The sequence below is a fragment of the Filicampus tigris genome, chromosome 13 (genome assembly GCF_054856515.1).
Source record: "Filicampus tigris isolate MCC_2025a chromosome 13, RoL_Ftig_1.0, whole genome shotgun sequence".
Classification (NCBI taxonomy): Eukaryota; Metazoa; Chordata; class Actinopteri; order Syngnathiformes; family Syngnathidae; genus Filicampus; species Filicampus tigris.
In genome coordinates this window covers 2,025,347-2,051,168 of record NC_141229.1, presented here as the reverse complement: position 1 = coordinate 2,051,168, position 25,822 = coordinate 2,025,347, and the positions used below count along the sequence as shown (strand labels likewise).

The 25,822-nt window shown below is 50.6% G+C and overlaps 4 protein-coding genes across 9 annotated transcripts; 1 reads left to right on the top strand and 3 right to left on the bottom strand.

Annotated features, from left to right (window-relative positions):
- Positions 1 to 85: 85 nt before the first annotated feature.
- Positions 86 to 6,129, bottom strand: dact1 (dishevelled-binding antagonist of beta-catenin 1). The gene is made up of 4 exons (XM_086049225.1): positions 5,797 to 6,129; positions 3,699 to 3,849; positions 3,512 to 3,619; positions 86 to 1,525 (listed from the first exon to the last, which is right to left on the bottom strand). Exons 1-4 carry the CDS (start codon positions 5,980 to 5,982, stop codon positions 459 to 461), a joined length of 1,512 nt encoding a protein of 503 aa, XP_085905351.1. The 5' UTR covers positions 5,983 to 6,129; the 3' UTR covers positions 86 to 458.
- A 34-nt stretch (positions 6,130 to 6,163) lies between these two features.
- Positions 6,164 to 25,716, bottom strand: kiaa0586 (KIAA0586 ortholog). Of its 6 annotated transcripts, XM_086049219.1 has the most exons (25): positions 24,069 to 25,715; positions 23,821 to 23,890; positions 23,150 to 23,330; positions 22,397 to 22,443; positions 22,279 to 22,315; positions 22,136 to 22,205; positions 21,791 to 21,854; positions 16,571 to 16,676; positions 15,218 to 15,378; positions 14,729 to 14,801; positions 13,523 to 13,669; positions 13,268 to 13,445; positions 12,717 to 12,860; positions 12,438 to 12,646; positions 11,211 to 11,387; positions 10,915 to 11,108; positions 10,290 to 10,405; positions 9,821 to 10,201; positions 9,003 to 9,353; positions 8,881 to 8,915; positions 8,498 to 8,578; positions 8,326 to 8,401; positions 8,136 to 8,233; positions 8,037 to 8,070; positions 6,164 to 6,447 (listed from the first exon to the last, which is right to left on the bottom strand). In XM_086049219.1, exons 1-25 carry the CDS (start codon positions 24,271 to 24,273, stop codon positions 6,365 to 6,367), a joined length of 3,318 nt encoding a protein of 1,105 aa, XP_085905345.1. In that variant the 5' UTR covers positions 24,274 to 25,715; the 3' UTR covers positions 6,164 to 6,364. The 6 variants fall into 6 exon arrangements, 5 of the variants coding, with proteins under 5 accessions (XP_085905345.1, XP_085905346.1, XP_085905344.1 ...); XM_086049220.1 differs by lacking the exon at positions 8,037 to 8,070; XM_086049218.1 differs by lacking the exon at positions 6,164 to 6,447 and having other exon boundaries at positions 6,457 to 8,070; positions 24,069 to 25,716.
- On the bottom strand, positions 17,581 to 21,129 carry irf2bpl (interferon regulatory factor 2 binding protein-like). Its single transcript, XM_086049223.1, is given in 2 exon segments — positions 17,581 to 20,466; positions 20,468 to 21,129. Coding segments are annotated over 2 exon segments (1,791 nt in total). The 5' UTR covers positions 20,924 to 21,129; the 3' UTR covers positions 17,581 to 19,131.
- Positions 24,069 to 25,781, top strand: timm9 (translocase of inner mitochondrial membrane 9 homolog). The gene is made up of 4 exons (XM_086049245.1): positions 24,069 to 24,990; positions 25,233 to 25,317; positions 25,395 to 25,490; positions 25,569 to 25,781. The coding sequence occupies exons 2-4, from the start codon at positions 25,279 to 25,281 to the stop codon at positions 25,701 to 25,703; spliced, it is 270 nt and encodes an 89-aa protein (XP_085905371.1). The 5' UTR covers positions 24,069 to 24,990; positions 25,233 to 25,278; the 3' UTR covers positions 25,704 to 25,781.
- The last annotated feature ends 41 nt before the right edge of the window (positions 25,782 to 25,822 follow it).

Genomic DNA, 25,822 nt, shown 5'->3' with positions numbered 1-25,822 from the left:
AAGGGGTGCCATTTAAACGAAATAGCGATGAGTTGGTTGCCACGGTAACGTGTCAGTCGTCACATAGAAACTGACAAGGCAATAGTTACGAGAACAACATTCCGTTTTTATTTGGCAAAATTAACGCAGCCGGACAGCCACGTCTTGACGCTAACTTTGCTAAGCTATGCTAACGGGCAAAAGCTGTGACTTCCTATTCTAATTTTGCTCAGGCACATTGCAGACACCAGAGAGCATCAACAGATCCATTAAACAATCATGGGTGCGTGTGCTAAGCTAACAAGCTAACATGTCACATCATGTGTTGTACAAAAACAAAAACGTAAACATTGAATACTTTCACCTGTTTGGAATTAATCGCGGAGGGGCGGGGCTTCACAAGCACTTGACTCCGCCCCTTAAAAGGCATCTGAAGCCGACAGCCAGCTTCAAGCTGGGCAAGGACGGGCACTGGGCGTTTACACGGTGGTCATGAGCCGGAGCGAACCCGAGCGGAAGCGCAGGATCTTCTTCTTCAGGTGGCGAGAGGCTTTGATCCTGACGAAGGCCTGCGCCGCCACCTTCCCGCCGGGCCCGGCTCCGTCAGGCCCCTCGGGGGCGGCCTCGCCCCGGCCGGACCGGCGGTCCCCGGCAGGGGAGCGACTGGGCAGGCGCTCGGCAGAATATTCCGAGTCACTTCCTGCCGTCGGCTCGCCAGCGCGGGCGCTCTTTCTCTGACGGCTGAACGCGTCCCTGCCGGGGGCGTCCGCCCGTGACGGCCGGCGGCGGTCCCGCTTGGTCTTGGTGATGTGATGGCGTTGGTGGTTTCCACGGCGATGGACATCTGGGGTGGATACTGGGGGCTGTCTTTTGGCTCTCAGGGGGGCGGCGCCCGTGTCTTGGGGTCCCCGCCGTCGGGACTTGACTCTGCCCCTGTGGGAGCGGTGGCTCTTTGCCGGGTTGCGCCTGCGATGACTCAGTTGACTCTGCTGTCGCTGTCCTGCTCTGTCAAGGTTTGGGAATTGAGACCTTGCGGGGGCAGTTGATTTCGGAGTTTGCTCAAGGGTGGCATCCGTTTTTGTATTTGGTCCTGGGGCCTTTCCCCTGCCCCGTGGCATGTCGACGCCATCGGTGCGGCGTACGCTCTGTGTTGTGGGCAAAGGGTGGCGGCGGGTGCTATCGCAGCCGCCGCCCGCGTTGGTCTTGGGGCAGCCGGCGCGAGTCGGGGGGGCTCGACGCTGGAGCAGACGGTAGATGTAGTTGTCCAAGTGTCTTTTAGAGGGGCTGTAGGCGGGCCAAGAGCAGCTCTGCCGTATGATAGGAGGAGAGGTGGTGGGTGTGGCTGATTCTTTGCTTTTGGTCACCGCTTCTAGGGAGGTTCGGGGCCGCTTGCCGGGTGCCGCTGCGGGGGCCGGACCCGAGCCTCGGCCCACCTCGCTCGCTTTCGGGACACAAACCTTACTGCGGCGCTCGGACGGGGTGGGGCCCGAGTCCGAGGCGGAACCGGGAAGTGCCGAGTCACACGTGGAACAGCCATCGGCCTCGCCTGGAAACATGAGAGAATGATGACATGACAGAATTCAAACCCGAGTCAATAGGTGGCGGTAAGGGATGATGGATTTATCGTTTCGGGACCGAACTCGCGATCTCGGACAAGGTGATTTTGAGGTCGTTAAAGTTGCGCTTTTTTTAATTAAAGTTATGCACTTATCCCCCACGCTCACCAATCGATGCATGCCACTGGGGGCAGCTCCCACTAACCGACACCGAACTGGTAAAACAAAAAAAGCGTTGCGCCTACGTCACGCTGTCGCCCGTACTCCCGGAAGTCATTTCGTTGGCGGCTGCTTGAACGCTAGGCGCTAAGCTAGCTTGCCCCGTAGCAGCGCGGACTTCATTTGTCCGTGCCCAGCAGCGGTAATTACTGCCGTGCCGTGGATCCTGACAAACAAAACGACTCCATTAACAAGGAGCATTTTACACCGAGGAGGCGAACGAGGGGTCGCTGAGCGTGTTAAAACGACGTCGAGAGCGGACTTAACCTGGACCGCGTCGCACGCCGGTGACGCACTCCTGACACGCGGCCGAGTACGGGAAAAAATAAGGGCGTTGCGTACCTCGCGGTCGGTCCCACAGACGCCCAGCTCTGCTAATCGCTAAAGTGAAACGCAGAGTCAAGAAAGACCCAAAATAAGTGCTTGGGTGTACAGTCGATTTTTTTTTTTTGACTGAAGCCTGGCTAGAACTGCGTTAGGTTGGAGATCCAGCAGTTATCAACAGAAATTTTCGATTACAATTAACGCGTATCCGGAGAAAAATGAAGGCGAGGGCTACATTAGCAATGTAGCACACGCTCTAACACCGGAACACGCCAACGTCTTAAATAACCCACTCACAAATATTCTCATTATGATTTTCACACTCAGCATCACTGTTAGGACCGAAAGATTTCAAATAATACCTGCGTGATGTGTATTTCAAGCCATCTCGCTAAGGCCTCAGTCTCTGCTGGAAACGGTTAAAGCAACACGATGTCAGTTTTTCGTTGATTATGGCGGCGCCATGTGGACAAAAGCGGTAGTGTCTTGACAAAAGTCAACCACGTGTCGTGAAATCCTGAGCTCCGGCTGTCCTGCAAGTTGGACTGAATGACATTTCTATTTCCAGTGGCTGTGTGAAAGAGGAATAGCGATGAGGTCATGAATCGAATTTTGTTGAAACAATACTTTGGTTTTTGGGGCTCTGCCATGACACCAGTAATGGCGTCGAATCCACTTCCGTCCTTATAGCGAAAGGAGGACGTGAGTGCGCCGTGAAGCAATTCAGGACATTTGTATTTTTTTGTGTGCCAGGGTTGATCCCATCCTCCTCAAAGTTGCTTAATGCCAGTAACAACGAGACAGACCCCCCCAGGGCATAACAAAAGTCCCATTAAACTACTTGTAAGTCAATGTTTCATCAAAAGAGTTATGAACATTTTTTATTGAGGTAGAATTCTTGCCCAGTGCTGCTTTAAGTCTCTCGCAAAAATATGGGGCTAATATTGCCTTATGTCCAAAGAACATAATGTCAAACATTTTGGGGGGTTAAACATGTATTTTTATATACACAACTGCACATAAATGCATAATTAGACTTGACAGCAACTCGTACAGTGATACTTGAACCATTTTGAAAAAAATTGAAAAAGGGACTGCCTGGCTCACAAAACCTCTTGCATTATTAGAGTCATAGCTTTTCACGTTTTAATGGTTTCAAGGCATTTTGTGTCATTCTTGTAAATGTCCCTGTACATTGCGACGACTGCACTGAAGCTTGATTTCAAGAAAATCGCAAATGAACTCGAAAATCGCAATAGCAGTCAAAACAATGGCAATGGAATTTTTTCCTCACATAGTTCAGCCCGAGGCTGCCGACCTGGACCTAAAACCACGGGCAAACCTGTTGATTGGGTCTTGCAGATTGAGGTCACTCGACATACGCAGGACCTATCGGGGGAGGAGGGGGCGGAGTCAGGCTTAGACCAGCGTACCATTGGAGGGGCGAAATCCATCCGGGTCCGCCGTCCAGCAGAAACACTCGCTGAAGACGGAGTTGGACGAGTTGGACAACGACGCCGCGTCACTCAACTCGTAAAAACCTGACGCGCACAAGGTGGTCAGCGTCGTACGTCGGCGCGACACGGCGCCGCGCCTTCTCCAAACGTGCGCCGCTTCTACCTGAACTGGCCCGGCTGTCTGCGTCCCGCCGACGGCGTGATGTCTCCGTCTGGTCGCGTGAGACCTCGCTGTCCAATCGCAGCTCGCCCATCTGACGGTCCAACTCGTGGAGCTGACTCACCAACCCGGCGTCCCGCCTCCGCAAGCACCGCTGACACACACGCAAAACGCACACACTTTGTTGACACAACCATCTTTTGCATAAAAAATAGCAAAAGCGTTTCAAGAGTCAAGCGTGGTGGTGTGAGTTTGATGAGCCGGGGCTGATTTGCTACTTCAGGACCTGAATGACATGCACGGTCAATGCAACAATGCAGGGCTGCTCAAATATGAAAAAAAAAAAAAAAAAAGAATCACGATAATTTCCGTCATAATTGAAATCACGATTATTCAAACGATCATTTATTTTTGGGGTAGAAAACAGGAAAATGGTTAATGAATGGAAAATGTCTTTGAAACACTATGTAAGTTCCATGTTTTGGACCAAACAAAATGTATAACATTAGTTATTATAACATAAAAAGAGGTGCAAATTATCATGTAGTATGATTTCCTTGTGTAAGCAAACATAGTGCATTGGATATAAATGCATATAAGATGCTAATTTTTTTTTTACAATTTTGCCAATTTTGTTATCATGGAGTGTAATAATTGTAACTGTGATTGAATTTCAATTAATTGCACAGCCCGATTCCATGTACCAGAAAATCCTCCAGACAAACATTCAGCCATCCGTAGGTGCCCTGTAGGTCTGGTTGGACAGACTAGTGCACTAGTCAATTTGTCAACTTCACTACCGCGGAATTGTGTTTAAAGCGTTTAACACTGACTACTTTGCCCACGCTATCAAGTGGAAGGAGAGTGGGGAATAAATCCACAGCAGACCAAGAGGTCTGTGACTATTTGCAGGCGTGGCAAATTGCTACCATGCAGAGCGCGCTACTGTGGAGCGCTGCTAACGAGGAAAGGCTCCCCCGTTTGGCCAACTTGTGCATTGCACTCGCTCGGTTCAAAATGTGGGCCTGTTTAGTTGACCACCGAGGTTCATTGCGTTAATGCACCCCAGACTTATCGTAATTACCAGAAGACTGCATATTCTCAGTTGACCTATTTAATGGATGCCAGAAAGATCGATACACGGCCGCGGAGCCCTTTTCGGCGAGATTTCCAAAGAAGGTCCAATCCAACCAAAATGGTTCGTCTTCGCTGCCCAAATACAGGGAGGGCAGAGGGGCGGAGCCAGCACGTGGCAAATCGCTGGGCCTGGAAAAATCGGGGCCGACCTGAATATTACTCTCACTAAGCATAATCCTCCTGTCCCAGCAAATCGTATATTCACATAAAATGACAAACTGAATAATATGAAGATCAGATCTTCCTTAGACAACCACAATTATGTCATTCTTAATATTTAATAAAATAAAAAACACAACAAAACATAAATTCAAACATACTATCATAATAATTTACAAAAAAATAAAAGTGTATATATATATATATATATATATATATATATATATTATTTGATTTTTTTTCATGAACTTCACTGGGTGGGCCATGGCTCCGCCCCTGGAAGGGGAGGGCGACTCTCCCTAGCTCATTTGACCCTATGGTCTGAACTGATTCCAACTCGATGTGTGCCAAGGGTATCATAGGTAAGAAGATGCCGAGCCGGGAGGAAAGCTCACAACGACCAAGCTCAAGTCACCTATGTCATGATGAGATTTTCATCATATACGCCAAAGAGGCCGAATCAGTGTCAAGGGACTCAATGGCATCAATCACAAATGTCGGGAGTCTCACACACTGCTCGTTACCCCCCGTTCCCGGGATTTCAAACATTTGCGGTATGCAGCGCTGATCCAAACTCGTGTGAGCAACGCAAAGTAGTCACATGACCTCGGTCTCCTTCCAGCGGTCCAAACACTGACGTGGAAGAATCAAATAAAATAAAATTTAAAAAGCCCACACACAGCAGCTTTAACCTCCATCCAGCTGTGCGCTGATTTTCGAGCGTGGCGAGTACCCTGGGTTACAAACACACACATACACGCTTGATCCCTGGTGACGCGTGAAGGTGAGTGGTGACGTCACATACCAGTTTGTTCCTGAGGAGCCGGACGTTCTCCTGCACAAGATTCAGGTCGTCCCCCCGCGGCGCCTGATGCAGCGCCGCGCGGACCACGCGCTCGTGCCGTTGGCGCAGCTGCTCCAGCTCCGCCAGGCAAGACTCGGCGGCCAGCAGACGCTCCTTCCGGGTCGCCGCATCGTCGGCGTCGCGCATGACGTCAAAGGCGCGGCCCGGGAGGGGACGCGGGCCTCCGTCCTAACTGACCCGCGGCGAGTCTGGCAGACCGCGCCCACCTCCCACCCTCCCAAAAACGTCACATGACGTCAGCGGAAACAAGAGCGAGCGCTTCCTGTTTGTCCCTTCACAAGAAAGTATCGGCACGCCAGCCATCATAGAAAGGTATCCAAGAAAGATTATTTATTTCTATCCAAACGCTAACAATGACTATTTAAAAATCAACAATGTCAATAAAATAAAGACATTACACCACATTTTATTGTGGAAGAAAACTAATAAAAGGCTGGTTGCGGGGTCCTAAAGCCTGCCGCTGTTCTTGCTCATCAGCGTGTTTTAACGGGCCTTGGCGGTAGGTACGTTAGAAGAAATCACTTGACTCGTCTGAAGATGGCGTCATCTTCTCAGGGGGCGCCGGGGTCCTGATGCCTACTTCTTGTTGGCCTGAAAACATACATCGCACGCGCGCGCGCACACACGCGCAGCACAAAGATGTCATCGTCAGTCTATCCATCCAAGGGGTTGTTCAGACTAGTCGACTGGTCCACTTTACGATTCCACAATTGTGTTTAGCTCGTGACGTTAAATAGTCACTTATCTCGTCACGCGAATCTCTTTGGTAGATATTTTCCACGATGTGGTGTTCAGATTACTCGACTAGTTGACTTTACTACTCCTGAAGGGTGTTTGGAGAGTGACATCGACTAGTCGCCAATCACGTTTTGAGCTTAAGGAGGAGGCAGAGGGTCTTGCAGCATCAAATGAATGCGCAGAATAATTTCCGTCTACATGTTGCCATAGTAACACAGCCCAGCACACCGTCCTGTTGCCAGCTTGTCGCCATGGCGACCGAGCCAGTTCTAATTACTTAAAGAGAGCGGAGGTGTCAATACGCATGACTGACAGCTGTCACTGGTCACATGACCAAGCAGACAAAAACTTCCCACTGACGCCTAGATGTACAAATATTCACACTGCTCTCAGAGCATATATACACGCACACACACACACACAAAGTGGATCTAAAAAGCCTACACACCACCCCTGTACAAATTCCATTTTTGTGATATAAAGAAAGAGCAGGATTAATTATTAAAAAAACTTTTTCCACCAATAATGTCACCCTTCACAACTTGATAGAACAAGATGTTTACAGCCGTTTACATGTATCCCTTGTAATTGTGCTTTAATGCTTTTTTTTTTCTTTTTTTTTTACATCATAGCAAGGCCATTAGTTTCAGTGTTTTTTTTTCTCCCCCCGTCAGTGAAGTGGGCGTCCACTCGAGGGCAGACTAAGCCTGTGAGAACAATATTGCAGGCAGCTTGCAGGGAGGGAACGCACACGAAAACGAGCACTGCACAGTGTTGTGCAGGCATAGCAGGTATGAAACTAGCATAGCATAGCATAGCATAGCATAGCATAGTGTGAAACTTACTTCACATTTTTGGTATCTGTCATTTAAATTAAATGATGTACATGTGGGATTTATTCCTGATTATTTGCTCCAAACAATAAGTTGATCAATTTGAACATGAAATATCTTCTCTTTGTAGCATATTCAATGAAATATAGTTTGAACATGATTTGCAAATCACTGTATTCGGTTTCTATTTAGATTTAACGCAATGCCCCAAGTTTCAACTTCATTGCAATTGGATCTGTATATGTAGTTCTACACTACGGCCAGCAGGAGGCAGCACGCGCGCACACACACAAACACACACAGTGTAAACATGAGCATCTCTGTCCGAGAGCTGACACTGCAAGTGTTAAGTGAAGGCCGTATGGCAGAACGCACAAGAGAACGCAAACACGCTATTCATGAAATCGTGCGGTCGACGCGCTGCCCCCTAGTGGTCGTCTGAGGAGTTGACGCCAGAGAACAAAGACACTGGATTTACTGGTATCACACCTCAGCAAATAAAAAGTCACTTATGATGAGTTTGTGCGCTTATGATGACGTGGCGCTTGTCAGCTTGTTGCTGCGAAAAGTGCCTTTCACAACAAAACGTCACTGCGGTGCGTTTCCTACCTGACTGTGAGCTCGACCGTCTCAACGGGAACACCTGTCAAAACACGCGCGCTCAATATTGTGCCGTGTTGCGCGCGCGTGCTCAAGTGTGTGCAAGACCTGAGAGGGTTCACTTTGGAGGTCGGAGGTCAGCGTCCGACTGGCCACCGGAGTCAAGTCAAGGTCGACGCTCTCATTGGTCGCCTCCAAAATGGCGTCTGTTGAATGATGACATCGGTGTTGCGTCATCGCGTGGTGTATATATGTCGTTGCCGTGATGTCACTGCCAGTCATTGCCGGGATGTCGCACCTCCAGAGTGATTGAGTTTTCTATCGAGTTGAGGCGTGGCGGAGTGTGTCACCTCCCCCGAGCTTAGCTCCTCCTCCTGCCCCGAAAAACGCAGCGGGTCAGGGGATTATGGTCAGATGTGTGTGTGTGTGTGCGTGCACACACGTGTGTGTGTGTGCGTGTATGTGTGTACCAGTGATCTCTCTCCTTGGAGCGTGTGCGCCATCTCAATCATGTGCACTTTGACCTGTCCTTCACTGGGGGGGTCAAGATCCTAAAAAAGGAGCAGGAAGTGATTAGATGCAAACAGGAAGTGATCAAGGAGGCAAACAGGAAGTGGATAGATGTAGAAAGGATGTGACCAAGGAGTCTGCCGGTGATTACAGAGGTTGACAGGAAGTGATTTAGTGCAGGCGGGCAGAAAGGAAGTGATTGAGAAGCTAAACAGGAAGTGCGTAAAGACAGAAAGGAAGTTCTCAAAAGCCCTGACTGGGAGTGATCAGTGAAATTAAAAAAAAAACAAAAACAAAAAGAGGCAGACAGGAAGTGCAGACTTTCTGAGTGAGTGTTTCTCACCACATCTTGAAGAGAACTCGAGGAACTTGCTTCCTCTGACGAAGGAAATGATTGATTTTGGTGACTGTGAAGCATGAAGGGGATTTGGGTGATTGGGGGAGGGGCGGGAGGGCGTGGTGTACCTGTCAAGGCGTCCACGTGGTTGAAGCTGATCAGCAGTTCCCCTTCCGAGACCAGTTTGAGGCCTGCGTCGCTTCCCGTCACCGCACTGCTGTCCGTGCCGCTGGCGGTACTGGTGGTGTCGTCAGAAGGACTGGAGGGCGGCTCTGGATCGGCCTGAGGAGCGGCTACAGGAGAGGGGGCGCGTGGAGGCGAGGGAACGGCTTCTTTTTCTTCCTCTTGTGAGCGGGCGTCCAGGTGGTCCTCCTTCTCGTCCAACGGCGAGCTAGCGTCCCCCGGGGACGGCGCGCTCGGGACCCGGCGGACGGAAGGGGGGCTCGGGTCCGGGCTGGGGATGGGCGTGCCGACAGGCTCTGAGGGCACAAACGACGGTTGGTCAGTGGAGAAAAACCACCCCCGTACAAATCATTTTGCTGTCCTTAATTACAGGCTTCCGGCATCGACAAGACGACGTTGGCTATCGTCGCCTCGTTCCTGACTGCCGAAGCGGTGAGGCCTTGCGATTACGAGCGACCCAACTCAAGTGTTTTCCGAGACACGAGCCGCGGTTGGGCTGATGACGATGCTACTTTTCTTTCATGATTGAGATCGAAATGGATGCGTGGAATTTACTTTCATTTTCAATGGAGAAAGATGATTTGACATGCCGGCGTTTGAGTTATGAGAGTGACTATGGAATGAATTAAACTCACATCTCAAGGCATCTCAACTTTTTTTTTTACACAAGCGTCTGTACTTAGGCAACGTCTGCAAACGGTATTATGATGATTCGCCGTGCCCGCTAACGCGGCTAATGCTAACACCGCTAAGACTGCGCAACCTGGAGGCGCTGTGACGTTTGGCTGCGGGGAATCGTCGATCAGCAAGCTGGTTGGCTCGGACGGAGGGGGCGTGGAGAGCGGGAGGGGGTCACTGATGGATGGAACGGGACTCGGAGGAGGGGTTGCGAGAGGCGTCGCGACCGCAGGAACCACAGGAACCGTTTCCTCCTGGTAGGAAGAGGCGACGCCCGGATCAGGAAGTGGTCCCGGCTTCGGTCCTCCATCTGGCGCGGGTCCTGGAATTGGAGCCTCTCTCGGTGCCAGCACCTGGTCCAGCATCTCAGACAAAACCTCATTAACCAGTTGCTTGACTAAAGGCGAGTCCACTTGAACGCCGGCGTCCACGAAGAGCTGTAGACCTCCTCCGCCGGCTGCCTCCACTGCGCCACGCAAACACAACACAAGCTTCGACATCCGGCCGGTCCGGAAAGATCAGATTGCAGAATGTTCGCCGCGGTCCCCGCTCACCAATGTCCGAGGCGAGACTGGGCTCCTCCGCATCAGGCTGGTCATTCTGGTCAGGGACAGGGAGAGGAGGCGGATACTGCTCGGAGATGATTCTCGCCATCAGCTGCTGCTCCAACCTGAAAAAAAAAAATAAAAATAGAATAAAAAAAAACACAACGCGAGAGTCACAAGCAATAACACACACATGAGGCCGCCTGGGTGTGCACAGGCCCACTCTGATTGACAGACTGCCTACCCAGTAAAATTCATGAAAAAAAAAATAATAATAATAATATATATATATATATATATATATATATACTTTTCATTTTTTAGTAAATTATTATGATAGTATGTTTGAATTTATGTTTTGTTGTGTTTTTTATTTTGTTAAATATTAACAATGACATAATTGTGGTTGTCTAAGGAAGATCTGATCTTCATATTATTCAGTTTGTCATTTTATGTAAATATACGATAAGTTGGGACAGGAGGATTATGCTCGGTAAGAGTACTATTCAGGCCCGCCCTGATTTTTCCAGGCCCAGCCATTGGCCACGTGCCGGCTCCGCCCCTGCATGAGGCCAATGAATCCGAAGAGAGCCCGAGGCCGGATCACCCGGGACCACACGGGTGGGCGTCTCACCATTGCACCACTCGGTCGAGCGTGTTGTCATCCAGGTTCGGCGCAGAGCCGTGACGGGGGGGAGGCATCGCGCCGCGCTTCTCTGGGGGGAAGACCGGACCCTGGTATACCAGCGGAGGAGGAGACGGACCTCCGTCCAAATGGAGCGCTTCCTCGCCCACTCTCGACTCCGCCACCGCAACGGACTCCCGCTCCTGGAATGAAAAGATCACGTCATGCTTTGAGGTCAGCTCGGGCAGTTGCCAGACGCCCGATTCGTTTTTTAGATGACATCAGAAGGTAGACGTCGTCGGTACCACGTCGGCGACGGACAGGAATTCCAATCCGGGGAATCCGCTGCCTTCGTCCGCGGCGTCTTCCTCGCTCTTCCTCTCCGCCATTTCCACAGTGATTGATGGAGCGGGCCGGGCTTCAACGCCATCCACCGGCTCCGTTTGCTCTTGCTCTAAGCACGCGGGCGAGTCCTGTTTTACCTAGCAACGACACAAAGGGACTCTCAAAGTCTAGTATGTCTTGAAAAAGACAGGAAGTCCACCATTTGGATTCCAAGAGGCCATTGGAGGCTCATTTTGGACATTTCCAACTCTTAAAGGCGGACGGAAGTCAACCCAAACATATTTTTTTCCAAGAATATGTTCCATGCAAGCCCACTAGTTGAAACAGGACATTCTGATAAATATTGCGTTTGTGGAATAAGTGTTAATCCACCCGTTTTTAGCCATCTCTGGGGGCGGCCATTTTGTCTTGTGTCGACTGAAAATGACATCACGACCGCTGACAAGGACCAATCACGGCTAAGATTCAGAAAACAGGTCAGCCTGTGATTGGTCGTCGTGAGCAGTCGCGATGTCATTTTCAGTCGACACAAGACAAAATGGCCGCCCGCAGAGATGGATAAAAACGAGTGCATTTTGCCGCTTAACTTGTATTCCACAAACGTAACAAAATGAATCAGAATGCCGTATTTCAACAAGTGGCCCTGCTGGGAACATATTCTTGAAAAAAAAAAAAAAAAAAGGTTTGGGTCAACTTCCGCTTTAAGGCCTCGACGAAGCGCCGAATGGGGTCGGCTGTCGGGACAAATGATCACTGTGACGATTGGCTGATAGCTAGCGAATCAAGGCACTGGACCAGAAGGGGAAGTGACAAATGCGGACACGGGCGAAAATCGAAGCCTTTCCTCAAGAGCTAAATCAACTTTGCTCATTTTTCAAATCTCCTCTATTGACATAATGGCTGATTATACCCGGTAAGATTTATTTTTATTCTTGAGTTATTTTCCCTACAGAAAGCGTTGGTAATTGTTTGTTCAATATACTAACTCGGGTGGCACGGAGGGCGGAGGGGTGTACTACTTCTCAGGCATGCGCAAAATCATGTCCGCAGTGAGTTCTTCGGTCGTTTATCGCAGGCTCGTTTTGGACGTTTCCAGGGTTGCTTTAGTAATGAACTACTTGGACAGATTTTGGGCGATGAAATGTGCAGGTCCTGAAGCTCACATCTCTTTTAGACTGCATACTCACATCGAATCCTTCGTCCGGCGCACCTCCCAACTCCGCAGCAAGCTCCTCGCGCTCCTCCAGGGGTCCACGACTCGGTTGGGGGGGAGGATCTGGCGTGGGAGGCTCTGGTGCGGGGGGCTCCGGTGCGGGGGGCTCCGCAGGTGCCAATGTGACAGGAAGTGAGGTCACAGTCTGCTGACACCTGGGGGAGGGGCCTATCCTTGGATGCGCTTTGGGTGCAAAGGGATAATGCGGAAACGGCTTTCGCTGGAAATTGGTCTAATAAAATGTGGTACTGACCAAGAGGGACGGCCATAGCGGGAGAATGAACCCGGGCAGGGGCCGCAGGGAGGTCCGTGGGCTCCACAGTGGTCAGGTCGGAGGACTGGTGTTGTGCGGGGGCTGAGTGGAGAACCAGAGGCTGGGGGGATTTCACCTTGGCACCTAAGAAGAAGCGACAAGGACAACTTGCTACTCCTCCGCTAACACGGCGCTCTGAACACAGTCAACATTATCATTCCCGGCGTGAGGTATTACCAAATGTCCTTTAAAAGGCACAATATACACGTAAGCCATTATTATTGTTATTATTATCACAACGGTTGGTTTTTTTTTTTTTGGACATGACTCTGGATTTACATGCACAAAATGCTCATTTGTAGCCACAAAATACTAATTGGTGAATATCAAATATCACACTCGGCATGAAGCTCAACAAATTCATACCGGTCAGGCACCAATTAATATTATGAATTTGTTGTTATGTTGTGCACACAATGAATTTTTTTTTTTTTCTTTCCCCACTCGCAAGTCAAGTCTGGGTCTCCAGAAGTGCTCTAAACGCATCTGACCTTTCACGCCGTCCAGCGCGTGGGGGCGTGGCTTCCTGCTGACGGGCGGCGTCATCGAGCTCAAGCGAAGCGGCGGGCTCCTCTCGAGGCCCGGCGTCGGGAGCTTGCGGGGGGCTCGCCCGTACAGCCGCGTCAGGTACGACTCGTCGTCCGCCGGCCGCCAGGCGGCGGGTCCGGGCTGCGGCGAGCACAGCGGGGGAGTCGTCACGGGCGTGGCCAGATCTGACCAATCGGCGCGAGGAAGGGGCGAGGTACCCGTGCGGTCGCGGCCGGTTGGGTTCTGAGTCCTCTCCCCGCCGGCGTCCTCTTACTCCCTGCTCCTCTGAGCGCGTTTGCCGACCGGACCGGCTGGGACGGCGGCGGGATGGTTCTGCGATCGGCCGCCTCCTCTTTCATCCTGGCCTGCGTGACGCAGAAGAGTGTTTTTTTTCTTCTAAAAAAAAACAACAAAAAAAACGAGGGCTGCAACTACCGATGATGATTTAATAAGCGATTCGGAAAACCAAATATTTTCATTTCCATTCCTTCATTCAAAAACCAGACATGACTTCAAAACGAAAGTGTCAGAAGAGACACGACACAAAAACGTTTGAACTTTGTTTTCAAGTGCAAGCGAATGTTTCATTTTGATTCATCCCCCAAAAATCTGCCTGCTTTCATGGAGGACTGCAGACACTGGAGAATATTTACTGTTGAGAAGCTGAAATTACGAGAATTTGGACAAAATGTGATTAAAAACGAAACAATGAATGGATTATCAAAAGAAATGACGATAAATACATTCGATATTCGATTGGTTGCCGATTAACCGTTGCACTGCTACAAAAATCCAAACTCCAGGGTTAAAACAGTTTGGGTGTTTTCATTGCGGTTTCAATTTACCGTAGTGTTACTCATTTATTTTTTAAATTTAGTTAGTTCTGATTCGTTTTTAGGACAGGTTTGTTACTTTTTCTTAGTTTTCATTCCCTCAAAAATGCTTCGTGCTAGTTGAGCTTTTATTAGTTGTAGTTTTTTTTATAGAGTGCCTGTTGAGTGGATGTCATAAAGTATACTACAAATTTCAAATGACTGTTTGACCTTCCTTCTTTATGCCCCCCAAAATTACAGAACATCTCAAATGAATTCGAAAAGCTCCTTTGTGATATGAACTGACGTCAACGAAAAACAAAGGACATATTTTTGTTAGATTTATAGTTACTTTTTGAAGTGTAAGACATCGTTTCTGTTAGGTTTTTGAAATGTAGTTGAAGTTGTTTCTTAAATTATCGTTCACTATAACAACCTTGTCAATTTCCAAATTGACTTTATTCTTTCCCCTTCCATTATAGAAGAAAAGAAATGAGAGGATTCCAACAAATCTGACCAAAAAAAAACCCAACCCCTAATCGATAAAATCGAGGAGTCGCCAAGTCCGAAGTGGGAGGGGCTTGCGCGGGTCACATGAGCAGCGAGGCTTACTTGCACGTCTTCGCTGATCAGGTGTATCCACGCGTCCACCGTCCTCTTGATGCGAGCCCGCTCGCTCGATGCGCTGCCAAAAGTCGCACGACACAAAACATCAACACGTGTCAGACATGCTCAGCAGCGCCACCTGGAGTGTTGGAGTACATCGGCAACTGCCATTGGTCCAACTGACACCAAATCTGGCATCTATGTTTACACTCAAAATGTCCTATCGTCACCTTCCTACCATATTGTCCTTTTTTCATTAATTTGAGCATCCCGTTCTACAAGAAAAGTACAAATTTCCTCTTGATGACTTATTACTTTTCCAAGAGTCTTTGGAAGGCTCAGAGATTTGACGCCATTTGATGCCAGTGGCTGATTTTTTTTTTTTTCCCCCCCTCCAAACTTTCCAGGGTACACAACTGAGTGAAAATGTCCGCTTTGAAGCAAAACGGCCGACGATATACATGCGCAGCCAATGTCATGTCGGTCAGTGGCTACCTGTTAGCCGCCAGAGCCTCCAGCCGGCAGTGCAGAACCTCTCCGGTGCGGGCTCTCTCCACAGTCTCCAGGTTCTCGTCCAGAACTTTCTTCTGCCGCTGAAGCTGGCGCAGGAGCTGGCGAGCCTCCTCCAACATGGGCGGCAGCAGCACGGGTTCACTCTGCGCTCAGCACGTGATACAAACGGCCATATCTGACACTTTGAGTTGAATGTCACCCACTTGTTATCGATCATCTATGAGAGGGGTGCCCATTAGTCCACCGCGATCGATCGCAAAGGCATCGTGGGTAGATCGCCGGCCCATCATCCGCCCCCGCTACTGTATTGCTACGTTCACACCAACTGCGCAGGGAACGTTTCTGGCGCTGCGTTTCAATTGCAGTCAATGCAGTTTGCGCGGGCTGGGCGCAGTTGCGCGAACGATGCGTTTGGAGCGGTGGAACGCGGAGCGAAGCACCGGAAATCCGCCCATTCGGCGAGTATAAAACAAGTCGACGTTTGCGCCATTTCACCTCGCGGCAGCCAATCACACACAGCCACACAGCGTCCTGCTCACTCGGCGGCTTCTCGTTGACAGTTGTTGAACTTTTACCAAGACGCCAATATTGATAGCATTAGCATAGTGTGCAAAAAAGTTGACTTGCTTTCTACGCGCCGAACGGAGCGAATGGGCGGATTTTTGTTGCTGCAAATCTGCTTGAGGCCGCCCATCAGCAGCTACTGTCCGCCGGACTATGCGTCCTTGGCTGATTCCATTCAGTGCAAGTCATCCGAGTAAGGTCATTACAAAACATAATTTTTTTGTTGCATTGTGCTATATAGGTTGATGCAGTCACGCAAGGTACACCAGCATGCACGGTACATCTAAAAATAATTCTCAATTGTCAAATAATGTGTTTTGCATTTCTGGTCGGCGGTACCGGTAGATCATTTTGACTCGGCCATGTCATCGGTAGCTCTCAGGCTGAAAAAGCGTGGGCACCCCTATGATATATTCATTCATTAATTACTAATGATCTGCTGTTACCCACCGCCTAATTCACCTGGCAACAGTTGAGTAAGAGGAGTACCGGAACCCCCCCCCCCCCCGAAAGCACTGCTTGACAGCATTTCTTGAAAACAGGTTCACTTTTATCCTTGACTTCTATTTTCATGATAAACATTGACATGGTTTCAGTGGTCAAGGTAAGTCAAAAACAAAAGCACCCCCCCCCCCCCCGCCCGCCAAAACGGCGTGACTAGTGGTTGGTCAGCGAGCTGCCGTCTTTGATGAGAACGTGCGGGAGCTTTTACGAAGGCAACGCCTGGAAATGTTGAAATGAATTGCATCACGTCCCTTGCAGCATCCTCACCTCTGTGTGCGCTGGCCCCGCCTCTCTTGCCGCCTCATTGGCCAGCGCCGCTGGACAGTCGTTGGCTTGGGTTGCCACAGAAACAACTCTGGCGCGGCGCTCCTCCCTGCGGGATAGGATGAGGGCAAGCAGAAACGTCAAGACACAATTATCGCCCCAAAAAAGAAAAAAAAGATTTTATACTCAACAAAAATATAAATACAACTTTTTGTTTTTGAGGCCATGTTTTTATGAGATGAACTCAAAGTGCTTAAACCTTTTACACCATTTCTCATATATTTCACAAACCAGCCAAAATGTCTTACAGTGAGCACTTCTCCTTTGCCGAGCGAATCCATCCCACCTCACAGCTGTTCCATATCAAGATGTGGATTAGACACCACGATTGATGCACAGGTGTGCCTTAGACTGCCCACAATAAGAGGCCACTTTGAAAGACGGTTCTGTTTTATTGGGAGGGTCTGGGGACTCAGAAAAAACAGTGCAGCACGGAAATGGGTTTCCGTCAAGAAAACGGCACCTTTCGGAGTGGCCTTTTATTGTGGGCAGTCTAAGGCACACCTGTGCATCAACCGTGGTGTCTAATCAGCATCTTGACATGGGACACCTGTGAAGTGGGATTGATTATTTCGGCAAAGGAGAAGTGATCACTATCACAGATTTAAAGACATTGGCTTCCTTAGAATATTTGAGAGAAATGGTCATATGGTGTATGCGCAAAAGGTTTTAGAAACAAACGTGTTGCGTTTATATTTTATTACAAGAAACTAAAACCTTTTATATTATGGGGTGCAGACACCATCACAGGTCATGTGTGTGTGTGTGTGTGTGTGTCGAGGGTGCAGATAAAATGGCTGCCACATGCTGCAGAAAGGCTGTGTTGCTAGGCAACACATCTGCCGTGGTCTCCCCTGGCAACGGCAGCAGAGGATGCTGGTGGAGGAGAAAAGTGGCGCAGACAAGAGGCGGAAAGCTCACCGGCTGCCAATCACGGCGCAGAAAAACCCACATCACAGATGGAAGTGGACTTTATTGACACACGGCGCCAAGGCACGTTTACAACATGTCACCACGGGAACACAATCAGACGTCAACACGTAGAAAAGGCGTAAAAAAGGTTGCTCGAAAGCTCAACTGAAAAGTCCAACGCGCCGAAGACGACTATCAAAGTAACAAGTTGCTGTTTTTGTGTGACGCTGGGAGCTGCTGTCCTCGGCCAAACATGCACCTGTCGGGAAATTCTGAACACTTCATTTATGTCATATACAGTGAGCTTGCAAGGAATTCACCTTCATTTTTTTCCCAGTGGGGCTCTTCCTGTTATTCCCGCAGATGCCACAAGATGCCACCAAAAACCCAAAAGCAGTAATTACAGTCAAGGAAGTCTCGTTGAAGTGCTACATATCCACTGCTCTAAGATCTGGGTTTGTCAGGGCGGAGCTAAGTTTAGCCTGGGTTGTTACAGTTACCACGTGTACATTATTGCTAAGCCGCATATGAACTCACTGACCGCCGCGGACGTTTCTTTTCGCCAACTTGAATCCCAGCGTTTACCGGCATCGACGAGCATGTCGGTCAAGTACGTTTTTTTTATACGGAAGAGCGTCTGGCCCAGCCCATCGGGGAAAGTCAAGTTTCGACGTAACTGCGATGACAAACACACGCTCTGCGTCGCGCAACTTTGGAGTGGAAGATAAAAATATTTAGCTTCACCTCAGCTGGTCACGTCAATTATGCGTCGGACGCCGGACAAGTTCAGGCACCAGGCCCTCCAGTACGGCATGTCGACCTCCGGTATAAACGGAGCATGTGTCGCGGTAGGTGGTAGGGGTGTAACGATTAATTGAAAATTGATTTAAAATCGATTTGCCCCGATTGATCGAAAAATCGAGTTGATTACATTCATCTGGAAAAGGATGTCTTGAAATATTTTTTCATTCCAGATGCATAGCACATTTCGAATGTGTAGATGAAATGAAGCGCTTGCGCCAAATTGCGGATTGAAAAGTGGAATCGAAAATCGGGAACTGAAAATCGAATCGGGGCTTGAGTGAATCGTTACATCCCTAGTAGGTATAGGTAAAAATTGTCGGTACCTACCCCCTGGCGTCAGACAACTTCCCAAAAAAAATCCACTGAACAGGAACCCCCCACCCCCCAAAAAATACTGGCGTAAAAACATTGCATCACCAAAGACGGCAAGCTATTTGTATAACATGTATAACAAAATCACATGCCCACAGGAAAATGACCAAATTTGGACATAGGAGGTTTCGTCCCGACGCCAGCAATATTCAGGATTGGCTACTCGCGGATTTCCCTTATGACAGATGAAACTATCTTTGCTTATTTGAATAAATCCTTCCATATTCACTGGTTTTATGCTAAGGTCAAAGCATTGTCAATTTACAAAAAAAAACTATTGCTTTGGCGCCATCTTGTGGAATCTAGAGGCAGTTTAAAAAAAAAAAAAAAAACGTTCTCAGAAGGCGTGAATTGCGCGCCTTTTTCTTTTTGCTATTGGAGGCGGAGAGCAAGGAGTTTATTTGAAGCTTGCGTCCTCAAGGGTCCCTCTCCTTCTTGACTTTGACGTCGCCCGCCAGGATGGTGGCGATCTCGCCCTGCATGAAGGCCCAGGGCACGCTGGAGCCCACCAGGGGGCACTTATCGCCGCTGGGGCAGTACACCTCGGCGGCAGCGCCCTGGGCCTTGATGCTGTCTCGGGAGCACGGGAAGCAGAACTTGTGGTGTGCGGCGGACGGACACTGGACGAAGTGAGTGTCCTCCAGGCGCTCGTGACACAGCGTGCAGCACAGAGGTCCACTGGCGGCCGCGTTGGTCGGCTCGGCACTGCCGCCCGCCGGGTCTCCGTTGCGGGAGGAGAGGCCCCTCTGGCTGCCCGCGGGGGACGCGGGCCCGCTGCTAGAGTGGACGGAGTCTCTGTCCTTATTGGGGGACGCTGCGTGCCTGGCAGCGTCCGCCACGGACATGAGCGCGGCCGCGGGGGACTCGGCGCTCTCGGGCGGGGTGGAGCGCCCGGGGGCGGGACCTAACGGGTTGCCGCCGTAGGAAAGTTTGAGGGCTTCGGCCTGGTTGGCGATCCACTGCCGGTGCTGCTCCTCCATCAGCTTGGGGGCCGCTGTCGGCCGAATCGGTTCCGGGGAGGACTTCCTCTTCCTGGAGCCGCCTCTGGACCCGCTCGCGGCCTGGGCCCGGGCGGAGGACTGGAGGAAGGTGGGCAGCGGCGGGTGGGCGCCGTCGACGTGGGGCTGCGGCAGCATGTCCCCCCCGACGCAGTCCTTGAAGACCCGCAGAGGTTCCGGTAACAAATCGCCGAGCAGCCGCCAGTCGCCGGAACCGTGCTTCTTCTCGTACTCCAGGTACTTGAACCCGGAGGACAGACCTCGGCCCGAGTCCTTCATGCAGTCTTGGTACATCTGCTTGGCCACCCCCGAGGCGCTGGAGAACACATTACCAGAACCACTCGGGTACTCGATGAAGATCTTCAGCTCGTAGTCAACACCGGGTTTGGACACCGCGTCAAAGGCGAATACGCGGCCAACCAGCCCGTGGTCCTTCTTGAAGCGGACCTCAAACGGGGTGCACCCGGACAGGGCGATCAGTGTGTTTCGAACCATCTTGGGCTTGTTGGCCCAGTCCTCCTGTCGGTTCCGAAGGCTTTCGCTCAGCTCGCTCAGCGTCTCCGCGTTCCTCTGCTTGTCTCTCATCTCCCGGTCCTGTTCCATGCCCGTCGCCGACGACGGTCGCTTTGCGGCAGGCTCGCTCAGAAACACCGGGCCCGGCACGGAGCCCTGTGGCGCGGTTCTGCTCACCATGCTCTGCGCGCCCGGACCATTCGGCAGCGTTTGGGGCAGCAGGTTGGGCGGCACGTTAACAAGTGCCGGGGGACAACACCAGACCCCCGTGAGCCCTGCTCCTGGAGTTGGGGCTTTGACGGTTCAGCTCGGGCGGTCCGTCGTCCGGTTTGAACCCATTTGGTCCCCCGAGCCCGTTGGACAGCCTACCTTGGTAGTCCAACCTGAGCCGGGTGTCTGCACCGAGAACTGGGTACCGGTCCAAAGAGTGCTGCTGGGACTTTCCTGGTCCATCCGCCGGGTGCTGGCTGATGATCTCCTTCCCGCTTTTGGGCTCCTGGAGGCCATGAGTCCGCCTCTGGTGGCGGGCGGTCTCGATGGCGAACTCGATCCGATCCGCGCCCTCGTAGTTGACGCAGCCGCGGCAGACGGGCTCGCTGAAGTCCCAGATCATGGCCCAGGACATGCGGGGCAGGTCGCAGAGGTAACAGGATTGTCTGCGTGCCAACGACGTCGCCGGCTGCGGGGGGGAGGACATGACCGGTCCCCTGGGCCGCCTGCCTCCCTGCTGCCTCCGCCGAGCGCACGCAGAAAATGAGACGAGAGCACGGAGTGCGGGAGAAATTCTTCTTCTTTTTTTTTTTTTTCTTTTCCTTTCACCAGGCTGCTGCAGAGGGAAGAGGGCGGGGCTCCACTGTGTCACGCTGAGGAATCCGACACACGGGCGCACTCATGGACAAAGACCTCCCCGCCCCCCTTAGCATGGCACTTGGTTGTGAGTGACATTAGCCCCCCCCCGCCCCAACTGACACATGCAGACAAAGCATTTCACGAGAGAGAGAGCAAGAGAGAGAGAGAGAGAGAGAGAGAGAGAGAGAGAGAGAGAGAGAGAGAGAAGAGAGAGAGGGAGAGAGAGAGAGAGAGAGAGAGAGAGAGAGAGAGAGAGAGAGAGAGAGACAAACTAGGGGTGGCTTAACGTCACCAAAATACTGAACAAATCAATCTGAGTGTGCGCACAGCACAAAAGAGATGGACACAAGCACGTGCACACACACTCAAACTCCTTACACACATGTACATACACACACACTGTATGTACAAACACACACCAGCCTGACACCCCATTTTCATCACAAGCATGTGTGTGTGTGTGTGTGTGTGTGTGTGTGTGTGTGTGTGTGTGTGTGTGTGTGTGTGTGTGTGTGTGTGTGTGCATCTAGTCAGGAGGGGGTTAATGCCACCAAGATGCATTGTGGGCAACATCAAATCAGCACACACACACACACACTTGCGCGCACACAATGGAAATGTGTCGCTGTGGCGACGTGTATGCAAATAGGCAGATGTTGAATGTATAATCAGATGCGGATGCCCTTCAGAGGACAAAACACACGCACGCACACACCTGATGTGGTCGCTGTGCGTTGCCATGGTAACCAGGTCAGTCTCCACACCGGTCATAACGGCCACTAAAAAAAAAACAACACATAAACAAACATTAGTATGACTGTCTCCTGGGGGGAGGGGCTACAGGGCATCAAAGCACTTAGGACCCCCCCCCCCAACAAACATTGAGGTGCTGAGAGGCTAAAAATAGCAGCGGCCTTGTTTCCGTGACAACCAGTCATCCCACTCAACGGAATGGATGGTCACACAAACACAAGCCATCTCATAGGCAACACTGCCGCCTGTTGGCCAATGCACACATCACAAGGACAATGTGTGCGAGCGTGCGTGAGCGAGCGCGTACCGGCAGGCGGCGCCGGGTCCGGGGGCGCGTGGCGCGCAACGACACCGAGGGCCGACCGCAGCGGCCGATTCTGCGACGAGAGAGACGATGAAGGCACCGAGGGGCGGCGGCGGGGGCGGGAAACGGCCGAGCGGCTGGCTCACCCGAAGCTCCAGCTGCCGATTGTGCGGCGCCTCCGTCCTGCTCGGACGCACACAGTCACGTCGCAATCAAGTGGCAAGCCACGTCGGCGCATGCACAGCAACACTTCAAGGTGTGTACCTGTCAATGTTGTCCACTTGCTGACATGCCCCCACCTCCATCTGGCCCTATTCACACACGCGCACACACACAAACCTTAACACACTGGTAGAATATGATGAGCCAACACACCGTGTGGGCCCCCAACCTTTTTCCTGCCACGGACCGGTTCATACAAGTCTTTACCGTTTGCGGCCCTGCCCTGTAATTGTCTAGCTCCGTGCTTTCTACCGAACTCACCATTTTTCGTCTACATTTGTTTTAAGATATTTCTTCTTAAAACAGCAAACGTGGCGGTCGCTTGGTCTCAGGCATCGACTCGCCCATTTTATGGTATCAAACAATATAAAAATAGTTACGAGCCATGACTCCTTTAACTATGGCGTCCCAGGCAACTTGACGGGACGCATGTTGCGCTGGGAGGGCGCCGACATGTTTCTATAGCAACCAGGGGTTGGATTGAGACACGCTGCTGGTCGACTTGATTGATTAAAAATAAATAAATAAATAAATAAATAAACCCTTATAGAGTAGCGGAGGCGTTACATCTGCTTCAAAATAATGATGAGTCTGAGGATGAATTGGACATGGCCGCTGTACGGGGTCGCGGGGAGGTGCTGGAGCCTATCCCAGCTGACTATGGGCGACTACACCCTGAACCGGTCGCCAGCCAGTCGCAGGGAACACACAGGCAGTCGCTGAGCGGGAACCGATCCCACGCTGCCCGCGCACAACTCAGGCATGTGTACCACGAGATCGTCGCATGATGTGTACCTGGCCAATTAGAGCTGCAGCATTGACCTCTTTGCTTGCACCGAAGTCGTCTCCAAGTTTGACAGACAGCGACTGCGCCGCCTTGTGTGCACCGGCCGCATTGTGGGAGGTGCTGCTGTTGCTCTGCTGAGGTTCTAACAGTTGAACTTTCACTTCCCGCCTCTTGGGGGCGCTATGAGAGCTGAGTGACACAGCATCGAATAAAACAACAGAGCTGGGCATTTTACCAAAAATTGAGCGTCACTTATTTGTCATCCGTCTGCTGCAGCGTGGGTACCCTTCCACCGTCTGTCAAACTTCATTAGCGAGGCCCCCACCCCCACCGCTGGACGATATTTGAACAGAAACAGTGACTCACAGTGACTCTCTGTGCCATGGAAGCCTGTTCACAGCCTGGTCCCTCATTCAAATCTGTCCACCGAGCAACAACAACACACTATTGTTCCTCGCCGCGGAAAATAGACGAAACACCGACTACAGACAAAAGACGGATTAAATACATGGGCTTCCGACGATGCTTAGTCTGTCTATTTTTTAATTTTACCCATCATTCGTCAACCGTCAGCAAAACGACCGTCCATCATAGGCGGAGAGACGCACCGTCACATAGATGGAATGCCCAGCTCTGTACAAGATCAGAGAAACAAGCAAAACACCGCAACAGTGCTCACCGCTGCTTGAGAGCCGCCAGAACGAGCCCTCGAGACCCTGCCTCAAAATGGGAGGTCAGGAGGTCACGACCTGCAACAAGGGAAATCAACGTTAGCAATTCACTTTAGAATAATTAATATAACTTTAAACAACACATTTTCTATACGTGCACAAGGAATGGAAAATCAAATCATGTGGCAGACATCTCCCCCCCGGTGCAACACCTGGGTCATAACGACCGTAAAGGTGCGTGTGACGTCACACTCACCGGGTTGCCGGTCAGACAGCGTCAGACGAGGAGCCGCTGTGTGCGACTTGCGTCCGAACTTCGCGCGTCCGGAGCTTCGCTGGTGCTCGCCGCTCACCTTCTGGTTCGTCAAACGGACCGGGCTGGCAGCCGGCGCGGCCTCGGGTCTAGTCCTGGCCGAGAATCGAGTCCGGGTCACGTCTACGCGTGACGACAACGCGCTCATCGCCGACTCGAGTTTCGACGCGGCTAACTTCCGATAGCCCGACTTTAAAGTTCCCGCTCAAAGTGTATCAAGACCCAGCGGTGGCACGACGAGAAACTTTGAAAAATCACATTTGCTTAAAATCGGCGCTAGCTAGAGTTTTAAAGCGCGTCGTTGAGGCAAAAGCGGTAGCTGGGATGATAAAAGTGACGAAAAAAGTGCAGAAGCGTCCAAAGTGGACGAGCTGAGTGTTGATACAAACTGTACTTCCTGCTTCCGTTCCGAGAAGCAGGATGTTACACATATAACATCGGTTACCTAAAACGAATCCCAGAATTTAACACAGAGGCTGATTACAATTGTGATATATTTTGACAAGTTTAAAGTATTTAGAGAACATGTCGACAATGTTTTATTTGTAAACGCAGCGATATTTAAGAGCGGAAAGTTGGCACCGGTGTGTTAAAATCGTAGGACCCGGACGATCTCTTCGGTGGCACACTATTTGCTGTTAAGACGAAAAGTGACAACTTTTTTTTGTACATTCTGATTCTGTTGGGTATCTGGAAACTTAAATGCTTACACGTAATTATTAACCAAACCTCACAATTAATGCTATTCCATCTCCCTGTACGTTTTATTCGTATTTGAACGTTATTGAGGGACTCAAATGTACACTTCCGGTCCGTCCGTTTGTCCTTCAGTCCGCTTGAAGCGTTTCACGGCAAACTGCACCAGGTGAGGAAGAAAAACAAACATAAAAACAAAGTGGTGGCGTTCCGGGAAGCTAGAATACATAACATAGCCGTAGTTGTATTATTTAGAGGACGAGATATGAATAGATTAACACCAGCAGCTAAAATGAAGCTAAACAAACAGCTAGCTTGTAGCTCCGTTAGCCACAACGCTTTTTAATTTTTTTTATTTCAGTCACCCTTTTAGAAACGGTAAAAATAAAAACATGTCTTGTTCTTTTGAAGCTCATGAAAAGAGGTCTCACTGCTGGTTACTTTCCCATCGTCCAACATGGCGGTCCAGGTGTCCGAGTCAGACCAGATCAAACAGGTCAACGAACACCTCGTGCACGAAAATGACGTAGTTGCAGGTTTTTGGTAACGTTATTACGTCCTTTTGCATTTCAGTTCAAAGAGTTCCTTGGGACGTACAACAAGCTGACGGAGAACTGCTTCATGGACTGCGTCAAGGACTTCACTAGCCGGGAGGTTCGGCCCGAGGAGGTAGCGGCCGGTCAGGACGCGGTTCTGCCGTCGTCACATGATTGTCTCCGTCATCTTGTCTATGTTGTTGGTCCCCAGTCGAGCTGTTCCGAGTCATGTCTCCAAAAGTACCTGAAGATGACGCAGCGGATCTCCATGCGCTTCCAAGAATACCACATCCAGCAGAACGAGGCGCTGGCCGCCAAAGCCGGTCTGCTGTCGCAGCCCAGATAAGACGGACTCAAAAAGCCCCCCTCGTGTACTTGTTTTGTAAGGTGTAAAAAGAAAAAGAATAAATACTTATGTCATCAATGCGTGTTTGCATGGTGGCCTGTCACACAACACACACACAC